The 19,544-nt window shown below is 44.8% G+C and overlaps 1 protein-coding gene across 1 annotated transcript in view; it reads left to right on the forward strand.

Moving 5' to 3' along the window:
- The window catches only part of ANAPC1 (anaphase promoting complex subunit 1), a 142,581-nt gene that overhangs the window by 14,314 nt on the left and 108,723 nt on the right, over nt 1–19,544 (forward strand). The window contains exons 5-10 of the mRNA XM_056567206.1: nt 6,244–6,326; nt 12,860–12,933; nt 13,049–13,194; nt 14,985–15,211; nt 17,231–17,437; nt 17,540–17,635. Of these exons, the coding sequence (XP_056423181.1) occupies nt 6,244–6,326; nt 12,860–12,933; nt 13,049–13,194; nt 14,985–15,211; nt 17,231–17,437; nt 17,540–17,635 (833 nt within the window). The remainder of the gene's footprint in view (nt 1–6,243; nt 6,327–12,859; nt 12,934–13,048; nt 13,195–14,984; nt 15,212–17,230; nt 17,438–17,539; nt 17,636–19,544) is intronic.

Genomic DNA, 19,544 nt, shown 5'->3' on the forward strand with positions numbered 1-19,544 from the left:
AACCTCTGCAGACCCCCAATTGTTAGCCCACTGTTACATTAGGACTGGCAGGGGGGATTTTCCCTCCTTTTTGTCTGCATGGGGTCCTTTCCTTTATTATAAGGCTGGGGGACAGAGCAGTGGTGCAAGGGGCTTGTGCTTCACAGTGTACATTTTTGAGTACGGCTACTTGCTGTTTAGCCGTGCCGGCGACTTTCATTTTCGTTGCGGTCGCTTCTTCGGCCGGGCCGCACACAGCGCCCTGACATGCTTCTCTTCGGCAGTGGAGGCTGCCGGCGGTTCTACCTCAGCTGCATTTCTTCGGCGGGCTGGGGTGCATTAGCTCCGCCCACCTGGCCTGTCGGTGCTTCTTCTCTACGGGCGCAACCTCGGTCCGGCCGCATATAGTGCTGCTTTTTTTCTGTCGGCAGCGCACGCGTCCGCCTATGTCTTCACCCGCTCCCTTCTACTGTCTTTCGCATATGCGCTCGTGGCCGGGAGCGGGCGCCATTACCAACGCCGACCGCATGTGTTCGGCTTCGACACTGTGCTGATTAGCTCCGCCCACCTAGCTGCCAGGGCTCTCTGACCGCGAAAATGTATGGTTCACTCAGCGCGGTGTGCGCACTGCAGGGGGTTTTCTCAGGGCCAATCAGCAAGCGCCCTATGGTTTAGCCGACCCCCTCTTGCCATCGGTATTGAGCTCTCCCTTATTTCATGGTATAGGGAACTATGACTAGTGCATTAACTCTGGGATTTTTTTCCAGCGTTTTTAGCACTTCTCAGCTCGCCGGAGTTCTCCTCAGTAGCTGCCCTGTTAGGGCCTCAGACTTGGGTGTGACCTTTTTTCACTTTTTATGTCCTAGCCAGTCCTGTTCTCCTTCTAAACAGATAACCCTGGTTACCTTTTACACCTGTAAGGGCTGTAACACAAAAGTGTCTGGTTCTGCTGAACCCACTTATTCTGTCTGCACCACTGCTCCCCCAGACCCTCCTGCTATTCCTTCTCAGATGCCCTCCCAGACCGGGGGTTCGGATCCCTCCAGTCTGGGTTTCTTCCCTCTCCCAGTCTATGTCCGACTTGGCTCAGGTGACTGCCTTGGTGTGGTCCTCCCTACACCGGCCCTCCAGAGGGTCCCGATCTCCTCCCTCTTCTGCCGCGCTCACAAGCGTCATAGGGATGTTTCACCGGGAGAACTTGTGGATGAAGTAGGTTCAAGCGCGGTATCCCTTTGCCAAGGACCTCATTGCTCGGTGGACCTCCTCTCCAACTGTGGATCTGCCAGTCTCCCGCCTCTCTAAGGCGCCTACCCGGCCGTTGGCTGATGCGGCTGCCTTTAAGGATCAAGCGGACATGAAGGTGGAGACTTTGGCAAACTTTGCCTTTGAGACAGCAGGTTCTTCCTGCTTTTGCTTCGGCCTGGGTGTCAAGGTCCTTTCAGTATGGTCACCCAACTCCGCCAGGGTAATCTTCATGATCCCTCTGGAGGATTTATTTAATCTAGCTCTCCGATGCTCCGCAGCGGGAGATTTTCTGTGTTCTGCTTCCATGAGCAGCCACTGTGCTGCCTTTGCCACAAGCTACTTGATGGCCACCATCCCTCCATGTGGCTTAAAGCCTGGAATGTGGACGCCGCCTTCAGGAAGTGAGGCGACGGGCGGAGAAGAGTTCTTTATTACCTCCGCATAAGGCTTACAGAACTGCTCTCCATCGGAAGTCCTCCTTCTGGTTCTGCGGACCATCGGTACCAACAAAGGGTCCAGCCAGGCGTCTTCGCGGGAAGAGGGCTCCCTCCTTCCGGATCTGTCCCTCCCGGAGGTCGGCTATGCGTTCCGTCCGTTTTGCGGCCCCATCAGGCACCCGTAGGCCTTCCTCGGTCTTAAGGATCACCCCCACCCGCCGACCTTTCTTGGGTGGTTGGTCGCCTCTTACTCTTCCGGGATGACTGGACCCAGGATTCCTGGGTCAGGGATGTGGTAGTCAACGGATACAGGATCGAATTTGCTTCCCTCCCATGGGATTGCCTTTTTCTTTCCTGGACTCTCCGGTTCCCCTTTCTAGTGAAGGCAGTTCGGGGCGCGCTCCAACTCCTTTTTTATCCAGGGAGTAATTGTCCCGGTTCCTTCAGGGGAACGTTTTCGAGTTTTGTTCCAACCTCTTTGTGGTCCCCAAGAAGGGCGTTTCTGTTCGCTCAAATCTTGGTTCTCGAGTATCTCAGCCAGCATCTTCTGCTTTCCCATCCCGAATGGAGTCTCTCAGTTCGGTGCTGGCATACATGGTTTAAGGGGAGTTTCGTTCCTCGGTGGACATCAAGGATGCCTTCCTCCACATCTCATTGTTTTCCGGTCATCAGCGGTACCTCAGCTTTGCAGTCCCGGACAGTCATTTTCTATTGTGGCTCTCCATTTCGGTCTGACCTTCTCCCCGGACCTTTACCAATGTCCTGGCGCCTGTGATAGCCCTTTTACGGACAACAGTTGTATCCGTGATTCCTTACTTGGGCAACCTCCTGATCAGAGCTCCAGCCAGGGCCCAGATCCTGGAGAGTCTTAGTCTCAACCTCCAGACCTTGTCTCACTTCGATTGGATGGTCAATCGGGACAAGTCCAACCTCTCTCCTGAGGCTCCAGTTTGACGCGGCCTCTGCCCGCTTTAGACTCCGCTGACCAATCGACTGACTCTCTTATCTAGAGTCCGATGACTTCGGCACCCTGCTCCAGTTTCCATTCGGTTTTGCATGGCTATCCTGGGCCGGTTAACGGCGGCTGTGGAGGCCATGCCATGGGGGCGCTCCTTCCTGCCCCTCGCTGCCAGTCTGTCGGGCTGGGGAGGTGTTTTTCAAGGACCGGTCGGTCTGGGGCCTTGGTCCCCCGAGAACCCCTTTTCCCCTTCAACATGTTGGGGCATAGGGCAATTCTTTCTTTGATTGCTTCTTGGGAATTCCCTTCTGGGCGGAACTCAGGTTTCTGGCCATCTCAGCATTCTTCATTCCGGGCGTCTCTGGGATGTGGTCTTTCTCAACTGGTCCTCAGCCGTCCAAGGCAAGTGGTCCCTACATCCGGAGGTGTTTGCAGTGATCTGCAACCTCTGGGGCGCTCCAGGCGTGGACCTCTGCACGTCCCCTTCCTCTCTTTTCGGGGTCCTGAGGAAACTCGCAGCAGAGGGTGTTCCCGCCATTCTCGTGGCCAAGACTGGCCCCGGCGGACATGGTACGTCGTCGTGGTCATGTTCCTGAACGACTTACCGCTGCGCCTTCCCTATCGTCCAGACCTCCTATATCGGGTCTCCTGTGCCACCCCTATTTACCGTCTCTGCCTTTGACGGCGTGGCGGTTGAGACAGCGATTCTGAGTTGCTCTTCCCAAGTGGTTCACACCAGGCTGAGGGCTCACAAGCCTTCCTCTGCAAAGATTTACCACCATACTTGGCGGTCTTATTGTGTTGGTGTGAAACTCAGCCTTTTTTCTCCAGTCGTGGTTGGCTTTCAGCTCCCTTAGGGGTCAAGGGTTCGGCCATTTCCATTCTTTTTCAACGTCCTCTGGCGTTCAATTATCATGTCCGAACCCAGTTCAGGGAGTGGCACATGCTGCCCCCCCTTATCAGTCCCCTTTTTTCCCTTGGGACTTGCACTTGGTCTTAGATGCCCTGCAGGGACCCTCCTTTTGAACCTCTCAGGGACATTTCTCTTTGCCTCCTTCCCCGGAAGGTGCTCTTCCCTCTGTTTTGAGGGTGTCAGTGCTGGCAGCTCTCTCCTGCAATTCTCCCTTCCTGGTTGTATACCAGGACAAGTTGTTTTGTTTTCCGTCCAGGTCCGTCCTTCTTACCGGATTATGGTTTTGACTTTTTCATCTCAATGAGGACATCGTCCTACCGTCCTTTTGTCCGGCCCCTTCTCATCCCTGGAAGTGTTTTTTCCACAACCTGTTGTGGTTGTCGGACAGGACAACCTTTTCGGGAGCTTACCGCTGCAAGGGGAAGATCCCACCCTTCAAGGATTTGACTCATTCCACCTGATTTTCGGGGCATCCTGGGCCCTCCGCTACGTGGCTTTGGCCTTTGCAGCTCTGTAGGCGTCCGCGTGGTTGTCTTTACACTCTTTCTCAAGGTGCTACCTGATTCATACCTTCGCATCAGCTGATGCTACTCTGGGCCATAAGGCGTTGCAGGCGGTGGTGGTCCAGCCGTCCACCTGACTGATTTCCTTACCCACCCAAGGGACGGCTTTGGTACATCCCATGGTCTGTGTCCCCCAATGGAGCCGATAGAGAAAGAGATTTTTATGCTTACCGTAAAATCTCTTTCTCGAAGTATCCATTGGGGGACACAGCTCCCACCCTTTTCTGGTGTTCCTATTTCAGTTATCTGTCCGAAGGGTGTCCAGTTGCCTTTTCTTATTGTTCAGACAGTTTGTGGTTTTCTCTTGGCCTGTCGGTCTTCTCCTATTGCTCTGGGACTAAAACTGTTTACCTCAGGGCCTGGAGGCGGGTATATCCTGCTGGGAGGAGACGACTTTTCTGGTTGCCATAGTGTCAAGCCTCCTAGTGACAGCAGCATACACCCATGGTCTGTGTCCCCCAATGGATCCTTCGAGAAAGAGATTTTACGGTAAGCATAATCTCCTTTTTACAATTTATGAGTGGACATCATAAATTCATAGAGATCAGAACGATGATAAATTCTTCTAAGTAAACCAACATATATGAACAAATACCCTCCTTTATCTTAGCAGCTGATGTTGTTAACTGTTATATATACATTCTGTTCATCCAGTATTTAGAGCTGCTAAGTAATAAAAGTAAGTTTGTTGGGGTCAACACAGCTGGGAACCATACCAGTCACTAGATTTTTTTTGGGGGGGGGGGGGGGGGGGTTCTGAGTCCCTTGCTTTTCCTCACTGGTTTGTGCATACTTCCTTTATTGCCTCTGGACTGAAAGAAAAAGTCACCTGTGCGCTTAGATGATATGAGGTTGTGGCTTGGATTACAGATAAATAAATGTCCATTGTGTTAATGTCCACCTCCATTGTGTTAAACCCTAATTTATTCAAATAAATTATTAAATTTTATATATTTTTCTACCCATTCATGGTATACTCATGGATGCCTTTATCCAATATTACATGCAAAAGCATCTTTAAAGTTATTATTTGTGGTCAGATAATTGATCCAAGCTGAGTCTTAGGTGCAAAAAAATACACAATGACAACTTATGTAAACATTGACCTAGACAAACCCTGTAAAGTCACTGATACATACATACACAAAACAACTAATGTACCACAAGTAAAGGAAACACATATCTGAGATCAAGAATAATCTAAAATCATGTAAAATCAAGATATATAGCAAAGAGAGAACCCTTATGGTTACAGAGATGAAATATAGTGGTTAACTAGTCCAAAGGCGAGTATAACTAAATAAATAAATAAATGTGTTGGTAAAAAAAAACAAATACTTACTAAATAAATAAATAAGTTATCAGAGATGAAGTGCGTGTTGGCATCCTGGGGGGATAATGCCAAGCACAAAAGAATAAATAGCCAAGTGCTAGAAAAAAGTGCTGCAATGTACACACTAGCTAAAGGGGCAATCACCTGTGGAAAAATGAGACCAAGTAGTATAATAAACATTACCAAGTGGTTTGAGTAGTGTGGAGAAACACCACCCACCGTTTTGCACTCACTGGCTTTGTTCTGGGCAACATGCAGAATTTACAAAATCCTCAATCAGGAGACAAAAATCTCTGTGATCCAGATACTGGTAAAGCTTTGCATTGACAAGTGTCCAGTTAGTTACCTAGATGCGTTCAAAAAACAAAGAAGACCCCCTCCAATTCCAGTATGTAACAATTGTCAAACACATCTGCTCAATGTGAAATGATAAAAAAAAGCTGTAACGTTTAAACTTTTTATCCATCTCCCAAACATCAAAGGAGTTTAACTCCCTGAATATAGCACTAAGATCTGTAATCATATGACAGATAAAATTCTGAACTTTAATAATAATACAAACATCTAAGCTCTAGTGTTCATAGTCTTATGGCATGGTATCTGTTATAAGACTATGAACACTAGAGCTTAGATGTTTGTGGTCTGTATGAAAAGATGATCCCCAAAATTAAGCAGTGTGACTGCTTTTGTTTGAATTGATTCAGTTTTGACGTATCAGTAGTTTTCCAGTTACTCATAGAACAGTGATATCTTAAGCTGCGGTTTACAATATTTTATTGTAATGTTTGCACATCACTTTTTTGCCTGTCTCTTAGGTTGCAAATGTTTGGCCAACAAAATATGGCTTATTGTTTGAACGCAACAGCTATTCACATGAAGTGCCACAAAGTCCACCAAGGTATGTGCTGTTATTACTGTTATGAGCTGACGTTTAGCCATAGTGAAAGTTATATAACTCCTTAAGGATGCTGCTGAATTAGGGCCTTAAAGAGATTTTCCAGTGAAAGAAGCAACCTGTGTATTATGTCAAAAAGTATAATAAAGTAATTCACTAATATTATTATCAGCCATGCTGCACAGATCTCTCCATATCAGCTGTGCTCTCTCATCATGTCACACTCAGAATTACCGTCTCTGCTCCTCCATTCAGCCTTTCTGCTCAGGGAGAGACCAGTAATATGAAGGGGGGAGCTCATATTACTACTTATTAGATTTTTATAGACAGAAGAAAGCCTTTCTCAGTCACAGTAGTTTTAATCATTCCAGGCTCAATGCTGTCTTATCTAAGAAATGCTTCCTGCTGCTTGAACCCATTCAGGACATCAGGTGTAAATGCTCAGGAGCTGAGCGTGGTTCATACCCTGTGGGTCCCTTAACTAATGCCGGCCATCGTGATCGGGCTGATGTCTGCCATTAACCCTTTAGATGCAGCAATCAAAGTTGACTGAAATGGCTAAAACAGATAAAAAGCATTTTTGGCTAGTTTAGAGAGCTGATAGGGACCACCCCAAAAAATCATGGGGTCTCTGAGTGGATGGGTGGAGGGTCCCTACCTGCCTCTGTCCCATCCGATCGGTTTCCCTGTACTGCATGCATACTGTAGTAATGGAGCGTCAATAACACTGATCAATGCTGTGAGAATGACAGCTGTCTCTCCCATGTAGGTACTGTTATATCTAAGTTTGGCAATTCTCTGCACCCATATGGTATTACATGTTTTTATACATTATATGCACTTACAGATTTTTTTCCTACTTTGACATGTGCTATTTATACGCTCATTGGGGATTACATTCTTCTATGTTGTGTAACAATATTTTGTCATGTATACTTACTGGTGGCATGTGGATTACTGTGAGAAATCCTGGTGATGTCATTTCTGATGTATGTATATCCTCCTTTTAAAAAAAAAAAATTATTGAAAACAAATAAATCCTTGAATTTGTTTTGATTATTTTTCTCCCCTCTTGGTACCAATTTAGAAAAAATTTCGACAGTACTCTCTGTATCTGCTTTTTTAGGAGTAGGAATAAACAAAAAATCAGTTATTCTAGCATTTTTCAGTTCACAGGGCAGGAAAAATCTAAAATCTTTTTGTATTATTATGGTTGCTTGGATACCAATTTTTTTCTCTGCATTTTTTTTTTTTTTTCAGTAATAAAGCATTTTATTTGTTTCCACACAAGAATTTTTGCCATGGTAGGATCCACTAGCAGGTTATGTTGCTACACATTGGGGGAGATTTATCAAAACCTGCCTTACTACCTTAATTTTTAAAAAAGGCCTCTGAAAAACGAAATAAACTATCTGATGGGTTTTCCTCTGCACAGGTTTTGATAAATTTCTCATATTGACTACAGTGAGTTTTCAACAAACCTGCTGTGGAAATTCCACACATTGGAAAATCTAAAGAAACAAATGTCCATAAAATAGGTATAACAAACAGCCCTTTTTTTTTTTGTGGAATTACACTTAAAAAATTACTGGAAGGTTTATCAAACCTTGTGCAGAGGAACAGTGGAGCAGATTCCAGATTTCATTTTAAAAGGGCATCTGAAAAATGTTTGGTTGCTATTAGGGGTGTGAATCGCCAAAAATTTAGCGATACGATTCGAATCGCGATACCAGTGTGGCGATTAGATATATCCCGATATATCGCGATACCGTCTAGGTGACGATACATGGCGATATGTCCCGATTCTGTCTCAAAAAACAATGAGGGGCATTTACTAATCTTTTACTATGTAGTCTGGTTTTTACCCTGTTTTTTTCTACTTCATTTTTGACTATGTGCGACAAATTTACTAAATTGTTGCACGGCATTAATAAATTTGGCACACATAGGCAAAAGTGGGAAATTTACTTCATGTAGTAGAAAAAATAGTCTGTTCCTTTTACCTGCTGTCTGAATAGGTTTGGCTGCTAGGTTTCCTTCTGGATCTTTTGTTTTTGAGTCTTTTTTTAGCTTTTTCACCACATCTAAATAATTCAGTAACTACAGTGGTCCCTCAAGTTACAATATTAATTGGTTCCAGGACAACCATTGTAAGTTGAAACCATTGTATGTTGAGACCATAACTATGGAAACGTGGTAATTGGTTATAAAGGCACCAAAATGTCATCCAAAATAGGAAAAAGTGACAAAGATAAATAAGTAGATAACTAATATAGATAAAGCAAATCCTTACATATAAAAGTAATAAAGATCTGCTGGGAGCTGTAAATTACTCTCTATGTCAGTGTTTCCCAAGCAGGGAGCCTCCAGCTGTTGCAAAACTATAACTCCGGGCATGCTGGGAGTTGCAGTTTTGCAAAAGATGGGGCCACCCTGCTTGGGAAACACTGGTCTATGTAGAGGACAGGAGCTTCTTTAGGGGTCCTGTACAGTACAGGCAATGTCCCAAACAAGTAATGGAGTTGCCCTCACCTGGTGTCCAAAAGAGCAGCTAACCCTGATACAGGTAAAGTGTACAGAACATGTAATACCAGACACCAGTCAGTGCATACACTTAAATAATACAGGGGTTTTACCAGTGAATGCCCATTTTGATTGGTTGGTTCTTCCAGCCATTGACACGTTTCACAGATCTGGACTGTCTGTAGCATTGTATGTTGAGTCTGGTTTCAACTTACGATGGTCCAGAAAAGACCATTGTATGTTGAAACTATTGTATGTTGAGGCCATTGCAAGTTGAGGGATCACTGTAAATTGTAGTCATGGCTCAGAAGTGGTAAACGGCGTTTAGTGTGTGTGTGTGTTTATTACATTTTTTTAACACAGTTTTTTTCTCCCTAAATGTACTTACATTTTTTTTTTTTTTTGGTTACTTCTTCTACAGATCTGTGTATCCTGTGGACTCCTTCGGATTCGGTGGACTACTTCGACGACCAGCGTTTTTCTTTGCTTGATGTTAATAAAATGGTTAACGAGGGCTTGTGGGGGAGTGTTTTTTTGTAATAAAATTTTTTTTAAACCTGTTGTGTTTTTTTTAATTTTACTTTACTAGACAGGCTTAGTAGTGGAAGCTGTCTTATAGACTGAGTCCATTACTAAGCCGGGCTTAGCGTTAGCCACAAAAACAACTAGCGCTAACCCCCAATTATTACCCCGGTACCCAACACCACAGGGGTGTCGGGAAGAGCCAGTACCAACAGGCCCGGAGCGTCAAAAATGGCGCACCTAGGCGGTAACAGGCTGGCGTGATTTAGGTTGGGGAGGGCCAGTAACAATGGTCCTTGCCCACCCTGGTAACGTCAGGCTGTTACTGTTTGGTTGGTATTTGACTGAGAAAATAGGGGGACCCTATGCGTTTTTTTAATATATTTAATTAATTATTTAAAAAAAAAACGCATAGGGTCCCCCATATTTTCATTCTCAGCCAAATACCAACCAAACAGTAACAGCCTGATGTTCCCAGGGTGGGCGAGGACCATTGTTACTGGCCCTCCCCAGCCTAAATAACGCCAGCCTGTTACCGCCTAGGCCCAGGAGCGCCATTTTTGACGCTCCAGGCCTGTTGGTACCGGCTCTTCCCGACACCCCTGTGGCGTTGGGTACCGGGGTAATAATAGGGGGTTAGCGCTAGCTGTTTTTGTGGCTAACGCTAAGCCCATCTTGGTAATGGACTCTGTCTATAAGACAGCTTCCACTACTAAGCCTGTCTAGTAAAGTAAGAAAAAAACACAACAGGTTTTAAAAAATTTTATTACAAAAAACACTCCCCCACAAGCCCTCGTTAACCATTTTATTAAAATCAAACAAAGAAAAACGCTGGTCATCGAAGTAGTCCACCGAATCCGAAGGAGTCCACAGGACAGGATACACGGATCTGAAATGAGAAGAAAACAAAAAAATGGGTTAGTACATTTATTATCACCTGCTCACACATCTCCCGCCCCGCACGACTACAACTGCCAGCATGCCCTTACAGTAAGGACATGCTGGGAGTTGTAGTTGTGTGGTGCAGGAGATGTGTGGGCAAGTGACAAGCTTGTCCCCTGCCCCCAGCTGCAGGACTACAACTCCCAGCATGCCCAGCATTTCCCAACCTGGGACTTGTAGTTTTGCAACATCTGGAGGCACCCTGGTTGGGAAACACTGTTTTAGGCCAGTGTTTCCCAACCAGGGTGCCTCCAGATGTTGCAAAACTACAAGTCCCAGCATGCCTGGACAGTCAAAGGCTGTCTAGACATGCTGGGACTTGTAGTTTTGCAACATCTGGAGGCAACCTGGCTGCTAAACACTGGCCTAAAACAGTGTTTCCCAACCAGGGTGCCTCCAGATGTTGCAAAACTACAACTCCCAGCATGCCTGGACAGCCAAAGGCTGTCCAGGCATGCTGGGAGTTGTAGTCTTGCAACATCTGGAGGCACCCTGGTTGGGAAGCTTGGGCAACTTACCGGCTTCCGTAGGAGACACTGCTGCATGACGATCTCCGACAGCGATCGTCGCTGGAGCGTCGGAAGGGTAAGTGAACTTCTTTGCCGGTCCCCTTCAGCTGTTTAGTTTTGCAACAGCTGGAGGACTACAGTTTACAGACCACAAACCAGTGGTCTGCAAACTGTGGCCCTCCAGCTGTTGCAAAACTACAACTCCCAGCATGCCTGGACAGCCAATGGCTGTCCAGGCTTGCTGGGAGTTGTAGTCTTGCAACATCTGGAGGCACCCTGGTTGGGAAACACTGTTTTAGGCCAGTGTTTCCCAACAAGGGTGCCTCCAGCTGTTGCAAAACTACAACTCCCACCATGCCTGGACAGCCAAAGGGTGTCCAGGCATGCTGGGAGTTGTAGTCGTGCAACATTTGGAGGCACCCTGGTTGGGAAGCTTGAGCAACTTACCGGCTTCCCTAGGATCCAGCGCTGCACGACACTGCTGCGCGACGATCTCTGTCAGCGATCGTCGCTGGAGCCTCGGAAGGGTAAGTGAACGTTTTCGCCGGTCCCCTTCAGCTGTTTAGTTTAGCAACAGCTGGAGGACTACAGTTTACAGACCACACACCAGTGGTCTGCAAACTGTGGCCCTCCAGCTGTTGCAAAACTACAACACCCAGCATGCCCTGACAGCCAAAGCCTATGGCTCTCAGGGCAGGAGCCCAGGCTGACATTACAGTGCAGCCGCCCGGGCTCCTCATACGGCCTCCCCGCTACCCTCCCCGCTCAAAAAATTTGACTTTCTAGCTCTTGCTAGGGAAAGTCGCACAATTTATAGGGTAGGCGCAATTGCGACAATTTTGCGCCAAAAATAGTCAGAAAAAAATTACTAAACCCCTTTGTAAATGCCCCTCAATGTTTTTTATACTTTTATTAAAACTTTAATTTTTTTTTTATACACTTTATTAGACTTTTAGGAGGAATCATTAGATTCTTCAGACAGATGAATAGATTCTATTGAACTCCATTGATCTGCGATCTATTGATAGAGCCTGGTCCAGCCAGGCTCTATCAATGACAGAGCCACGGGACAGCAGGAAGCAGAGGTAAGCCCTCCGGCTACCTCCACAGTGGATCCCCCGTCCGCGATCGTGCTGCGGGTGGGGGGGGGGGAGGGCGATCACCCCACTAGCCCACCAGGGAGCATTCACAGATTCCTTTAGATGCCGCTGTCAGCTTTGACAGCAGCGATCTAAAGGGTTAATAGCCAGCCGCGGCGATCGCCACATGCTGGCTATTAGCGGCGGCCCCTGGCTACTGAGAACAGCCGGGGGCTGCAGAGTATGGAGCGGGCAGGAGTCCGGAGCCCGCTCCATACAGACTGCTAAGCGCCACATGCTGGCTATTAGCGGCGGCCCCTGGCTACTGAGAACAGCCGGGGGCTGCAGAGTATGGAGCGGGCAGGAGTCCGGAGCCCGCTCCATACACCCATCTGAGCTCTGCATGCTGGATATTAGCGGCGGTGATGCATCAGCGGCCCCCGGCTACTGAAATCAGCCGGGGGCTGCAGAGTACGGAGCAGGCACGAGTCGGAGCCCGCTCCATACACCCAGATCCGGCCTGCGCGGCTCCACAAATGTGGAATTTGTATCTCCTGACGCCCGGTACATGCTGTCCCGGGCGTCAGGAGATACAAATTCCACATCCCTTAAAGGATCGATTCAAAAATATTTTGAATTGATTCAGTATCGCCAAATGAAAAATCACGATAATCGCGTGAATCGATTTTTTTCTTACATCCCTAGTTGCTATGGACAACTGCTCCACTGATCCATTGCGCAAGGTTTGCCAAATCTCCCTAATATGTGCACTGACAGCTGCTATTCCTTTTGATTGTACAATGTGTGAACCCAGCCTTATATTTCTGTATGTTACAATTAATACTTCAATGAAATGGGTATTCAGATATGTGGAATCTTGAATGAGAGCATCCCATAGTGTCATGATAAATCATCCTGTTTAAGTGGTATCTGACAAAAAATGTATTATTTTACATTGTAGGGAGCCTTTGCCAACCATGTTCAGTATGTTGCATCCCTTAGATGAAATCACCCCTCTAGTCTGCAGATCAGGAGGTGAGTTGTAGTTCTCATCTGTCGCTTGAAAACTTTTCTATCTTAGTGCCTTTTATCCTGGATTATTACTTTTTGCTTATTCCAGTTAAAAATAACCCTTGCCTTTTGATTATAGGTATATTTGGCAGCACTCGAGTGCAGTATGTTTCCGACCACACTTTAAGAATAGTTTTTACCAATGCTGACCCTTCTATAGTGATGACGTATGATACTGTGCAGGGCTCACATACTGTGTGGGCTCTAAGAAAAGTGAAATCTGAGGTAAGACACACAGAAGTAAATAATAACACTGGCATATTTGTTAGTTTAACTCAGTGGCCCCCTCTTAAAACAGAAGTGTTAGGCTTTTTTGTATTTTAAGCTACAGTTACTATCCGTGTATGTATGTTATCTTGGCAGTAGACATTATATAAAAAGCTGTCCACCGCTACATTTAAATACATTTAAAGGGGTTATCTGGCAACTTTTTACCAAAAAAAGAAGAAAAAAACATGAAATGGTCATAAGATGTTTTACCCATCGCTCCTTGTACTCTCTCTGGCCAAAATTGATGGCTACAGCACCCCCCTTTACCTAGTTGCTCACAGTTTCGGGCAAAATAGCATTGGGCCTTCTGACTAAAACTCCCATGCCTCCTTGAGTGGTTGCCTTGCACATTACAAACCCATCCACCCTCTGTAATCCACACATTTAAAGGCCACCCGTGTAAACACCCACAAGGGGCGAACCACACATTTGCATGCCATGCTTACAGGGCGGACAGTAGAAGAGACTGGAGACCAGGGACAGCCTACAGTCATGTTGTGGATTGGTAACATCACATCTAGCAGATGACACTCAAAAAAAAAAAAAAAAAAAAAAAAGGCCCGTTAGAACCTTTTTTCTGGGTGGGGGAACACCTGTATTTCAAAAATGGCAAAATAACACTTATAGATGTTATTTACAAAAAAAAAAACACAAAAAAAAACATATTTTAAGCTTCTATTTATTGCCACGTAAATTTTTTTTAGCCGGATCCCCTTTAAGTTTCCGACCGTTTGTAGGACTGTAAGTTACAAAATAAGTGTGTGTTCACTATTTGAACATTTGAAAATTTCCAAATAGAATAAATCTTCATTATAAATAAAGTAATTTCTCTTTTATTGATTCTGAGTTGCAAACAAATGTTACAGTGCACAGTTGCAGTCAGTTTTGCTGCCCTTTAAGCTAAAATCTCCCAGAATTCCTTTTTGGCTGGGTGTATCCTGTTAATTTGTATTCTGAGAAATATTTATTTTATGGCGCATTCATAAATTCCGATACAGCAGTATCCCCTTGTCTTCAATCGAATTTAGCTGCATTGTGCACTCTGCAGAATTGAACATGATCATTCTTTTGGCAGAGTCCGCCATATTATACTCAAAGGTTTTACTGTCGACAAGCTTTTTTTTTACAGTCTACAGTTTCTGCTTTGAAATTCCAATGCAGCAGAGTTCCACTGCTGTCAGTGCATAGTGCACACATTGGAATTTCAGCAGCAGAGCTTTCCACCGCAGAAATTAACCTGCCAAAAGAATGAACACATTTTTTTTTGATGGAATATAAAAATGGAGAAACAGAACATGGCCGCACATCCACAACTTTATCTAATTGCTTTTCAGAATAATTTCTAAAACGTTACAAATTGTTATAGTACATTTTCCTAAAAACATACAAGCCCACTCACCATGTTAAGGCCACCTGATAAGAGTGGGTCCCTGAACTAAAACTGGCATAGTGCTGGGCGTCCACCACTGTGACACCAAGTCCACAGGGGGAATGACCCAGTGGTCAGACAGCCCCACTTCCGCCCGAGCAAGGCCTAGCTCTGGCCACCGGCTTTCGGCGGAATACATTGTCTTCTATAGGAATTGTAATGTCCATGCTTTTCTAGCAACTGATTTAGTTGGGGCCAGTTCCCCTTGGAGTCTAAAACTTTAACTAAGAATTAGTATACAATGTATGTTACTAAGAAACCAATCTTATTTGTAATGTCTTTAAACAATTTACCTATTACTGTTCTCCACATATAGGAACAAAGTGCAGTCTTAAAGTACCCTGATCAGTTGGGTACCCCACAACATGGGATGATGAACAGCTCGCTGACGGCTCACTTGCGTAGTGTGTCCAAAGGAGATTCACCAACAGCATCTCCTTTTCAAAACTACTCCTCCCTCCACAGTCAGAGTCGCTCGGTGGGCTCTCCCAGCATCCATTCTCGCTCTCATTCCCCCTCTATTTCCAATATGGCTGCTCTCAGGTGACTAATTGTATAAGGTTGTCCCTTGTCTTGTTTGTTCAATTTATGACATGTATGTAACATTTTCTCTGTTGGATTGGTTCACCATATCTTCTGTAGCATAAGGTATCTCCCCCCCTTCCCCCCTGTTTGCTTTTGACCTCATGGCGTGCCAACCCCTTTTTCCCTGTGTTGTGTGTGTGTGTGTGTCTCCTTTTGATGAATTTTGTCTTGATCCTTTTGTGATGGTTTGTGAATCCTGAGTGCCATTGAATCCTGTCAGATTTACTGATTACCGAGAGACAAGGTTTCCTAGCTGCCATTTTGCAGGAGGAGGATTCCATACTGCAGGAACGCATACGGCTAACATAGGGGCAGTGTTGAGTACTGGAAGGGACCAATATTGGTTCCCACAACTAGGATTACCTCTCAGAGACTCATAGCAGCATAGAAACGTTGGCTGTGAGCAATCAATCACTTTGTCGCCACTCGGTGGGAACCACTCAGCAGATCGATATCCCTGTCCTTAGTTTAAGGACCACACTAAAAGGCTGTGCCAGTTTATAATAAAATACATGTTTAGCTGCAACATCTGTATTGTTCTGGGAAACCTCTCTTATAGTATGTCCCATTACTATTACTGGTGCAAATACTTTGCTTTACTTATTTTCAGTCCGGAATTACTACATTTATTATAAGCCAGTGCTGCATTCAGTCTTTGCTACATAAAGTTCAGCAAACTCTTTCTTTGGTAATTGTAGTACTGGTAAGTGCAGCCATGGCATAGTGGCTTGCCTGGAAAAGAAAAAAGAGAAATTTGAAAAAAAAACACCTTTGTTTAGTTTTTTTGGAAAATCGTTAAAAAAAAAAAAAAAAAACTAAACAAAAAGAAGTGAAGGGTAGTGATAAAAAAAATGTTTATAACATGGTATTCAAACTATATAACATTTAGACCTTCATTAAAGGGGTACTCCGGTGAAAACCTTTTTTCTTTTAAATCAACTGGTAGCAGAAAGTTAGACATATTTGTAAATTACTTCTATTAAAAAAAAATCTTAATCCTTCCTGTACTCATTAGCTGCTGAATACTACAGAGGAAATTCTTTTCTTTTTGGAATGCTCTCTGATGACATCATGAGCACAGTTCTCTCTGCTGACGTTATTATAATAAAAATAAGCTTTATTTATTGTTGTCCTTAGTGGGATTTGAACCCAAGTCCCCAGCACTGCAAGGCAGCAGTGCTAACCACTGAGCCACCATGCTGCCCTTAGCATACATCTGCTATGCATGGTTGCTAAACTGAACAGAGATGTCAGCAGAGAGCACTGCCATCAGTGTTCCAAAAAGAAAGGAATTTCCTCTGTAGCATTCAGCATCTAATAAGTACTGGAAGGATTAAGATTTTTTAATAGAAGTAATTTACAAATATGTTTAACTTTCTGCCACCAGTTGATTTAAAAGAAAAAAGGTTTTCACCGGAGTACCCCTTTAAGGACATCTGAGAATCTTTGCAAGTTCTCCAGTCACATCTGAAGACAAGCAAATCCTGGAATACAAATACTGAGAATGCCAATTTTAAACAAGCAATAGGCATTTCTGTCTCTAGGGGCGCTGCAGGGAAAAAGGTTTCAGTTAAGTTTGCTTGTGGATGGGCTCTGTTTTTGGTATTGCAGTAGCTGACTGTTCCTGTCCTGGATCGATCAAAATGGACATTTCTCTATCTGATTCTTATTAATATTCTCCCCCCATCACTGATGTTTGCCTATTTTCTGGCTGACTAGTAAATTTGTTTATTTTTATCCAGCATTGAAATGATTCTAAATAAATAATATTGAATAAAAATTTATAAAACTACTCCACATTGCATTTTTTTAAATCTCTAAAATTTCCATTTTTTATTCCTGAATTTTTTTTTTATTATTATTATTATGATTTTTTTTTTTTTTTTGTGGCTTCAAAATTTCCAGAAATTTTACATCTCTAATCGGAATAAATAATATAACTTAACACATGTTTGCTTTTGTTTTCTGCTCTTATAGCCGTTCCCATTCACCTGCCTTAGGAGTGCATTCATTTTCTGGTGTACAGCGCTTTAATTTCTCCAGTTACACTCCATCACCAAAGAGGTTAGGAACCTCCCATTCCCCCAACAGCACCTCTAGTGATTTCCTCCCTGCAGAAACTGAACCAATTGTTCCAGAACTCTGTATTGATCACCTTTGGACAGAAACCATCACACACTCAAGGTAAACCAGCTCAAATAATGGGTCTTAAGCCAACATAAAGATATATGGTTAGATTCTGATTTGTTTTGATGGTAATGCATGGTATGGTAATGTTTTAATCAGGGAAAAGAATTCTCGGGCTACAAAAGTATTTATCACAACGGATTTGTGTGGACAGAAGTTCCTATGCTTCCTTGTAGATTCCCAGCATCAGCTAAGGTAGGTCACAAATTCTTCAGTGTAGGATAGCAACACTATTGAATGCACCTATGAACCTAAAGAGGGCATATATTAAAAAGCAACGGTACAGTTGTGGGGGAAAAAAAAATTTTTATGAAGCGCGTCTTATTTTGGTTAGGTATTACCTTTCCTGCATTTACACTTTTTGTGGGTATAACTGAAAAAAAAAAAAAAAAAAAATCAAACTGCAGGGTACATATATGTCAAAATAAACATCCTCCTTTAGTGAAGGCTACAGAGCAGACCTTTTACTTTTTGGGTAGTCTCACCTAGTAAAAACATTTTTTTAAGATAACTGCTTTAAACTGTCAGCAAAAGCACAATTGGTACTTGCGTTTTTAGCATTCAAGAAGGCAGCATTTTATATTGCCAAGAAAGGTTTGGATGATAAGTTAGCAAACAATACAGTGGACTCTTCACTGTATTCATGAGTGGAGCGCTCCTTTGTGTCCTTTTATTCCTGTCTTCCGTGTTTTTTGTTTAGCTATATGACATACCATTTTGGTACTATTCAGATTAATAGTTTAGTATACTTCTTCCTATAATATCCTGCCAACATATAGAGTAGTTTTTAATGTGAATCTGCACCATAGTTGCAGAGTGCAGAGTGCATAGTGCAGAGGTTTTCCTACCTTGGATTTGAAATTTGACATTGTCGCTTATTGACAATGTTTCTGCTTTGAAACCTTGTCCAGATAGCCTAGACAATAATTTTTTGGGGGCAATTCATGTTCAAAACTGTGGCCAAATCTGCAGTGTACAAAATGAATGGTTTGGTTTACTGCTGCTGGTTTCGCAATCATGCCTTAATGGGTCCTGGGATTTTTTTTCTTGGGGGTTAGGGGTTCTTATTGGGAATCCAGTCCCTCTCCGGAAAAATGCAAGTGGTGCCTCTCCCTTGTACCTTTTAAGCAGCATGGCAGTGGTCAGCGAGGTGCTTTCTTTATTCGAGCACAGTATTCTGTCGCATGGCCGTCCCTTTCCACCTTCTGCCTGCACTCAGTCTGTGGCAGCCTGTGCGCCTGTCGCTGGGCCCTGTTCCTCCTCCGCTGCGGCACTCTCTACGGCCGTGCTTCCTCCTGGGCAGCGCATGTTCCAGGGAGCGGGAGCTGTGGCCGACAGGCGGCTATTAATTTAGCCCGCGGCTTTGGCCCTGTCCTCCTGGCGGTAGCTCCCCCCACTTGTTCGCGCAGTCCGCTGCAATGCTGCAGGGGTAATGAGTCTCCTTCCCCCTTGGCCTGTCTACCTATGGAAGGCTATAAACTCCCCAGGGGGGCTGCTCTCTGGCCGGGGACATCACTAGTCCCTCACACCGGCACGCTGCTGTTGCAAGGGACCTCCACCTCTTCAGCTGCTCTCTGCTGTGTTCTTACCTCTGTGCATGCTGCTATTCCTGCAGGCTGCTATTCCTCCCTGCATGCTGCAAGGGACCTCCACCTCTGCTAGTGACCTCCATCTCGACAGGGGTCCTGCAAAGACCCTCCACTTCTTGCAAGGGACCTCCACTTATGCAAAGGACCCTGTGGACAAGCGAATTGAGAATTTAGCAAAATTCGCATTTGAAGCAGTAGGCTCGTCCTTGCTTCCGGCATTCGCCGCAACTTGGGTATCCAAGGCCTTGTCAGCCTGGGCCTCCCAACTTCACCAAGGCACTTTATCCAGGGCACCTCTATATGATCTGGTTGACCTAGCCCTCCAGATTTCCAACGCTGGGGATTATCTATGCTCGGTGTCTCTGGAGCCTTTGCTTCTGGCAACTTGGTGGCTATCCGCCGCTCTATGTGATTAAAGGCCTGGAATGCCCATGCAGCTTCCAAGAAATCTCTCACTGAGATGCCTTTTACTAGCGGATGCCTTTTTGGCATACGCCTGGATGAAATTATCTCCG

Source organism: Hyla sarda, chromosome 3 (genome assembly GCF_029499605.1).
Source record: "Hyla sarda isolate aHylSar1 chromosome 3, aHylSar1.hap1, whole genome shotgun sequence".
NCBI classification, from domain to species: domain Eukaryota; kingdom Metazoa; phylum Chordata; class Amphibia; order Anura; family Hylidae; genus Hyla; species Hyla sarda.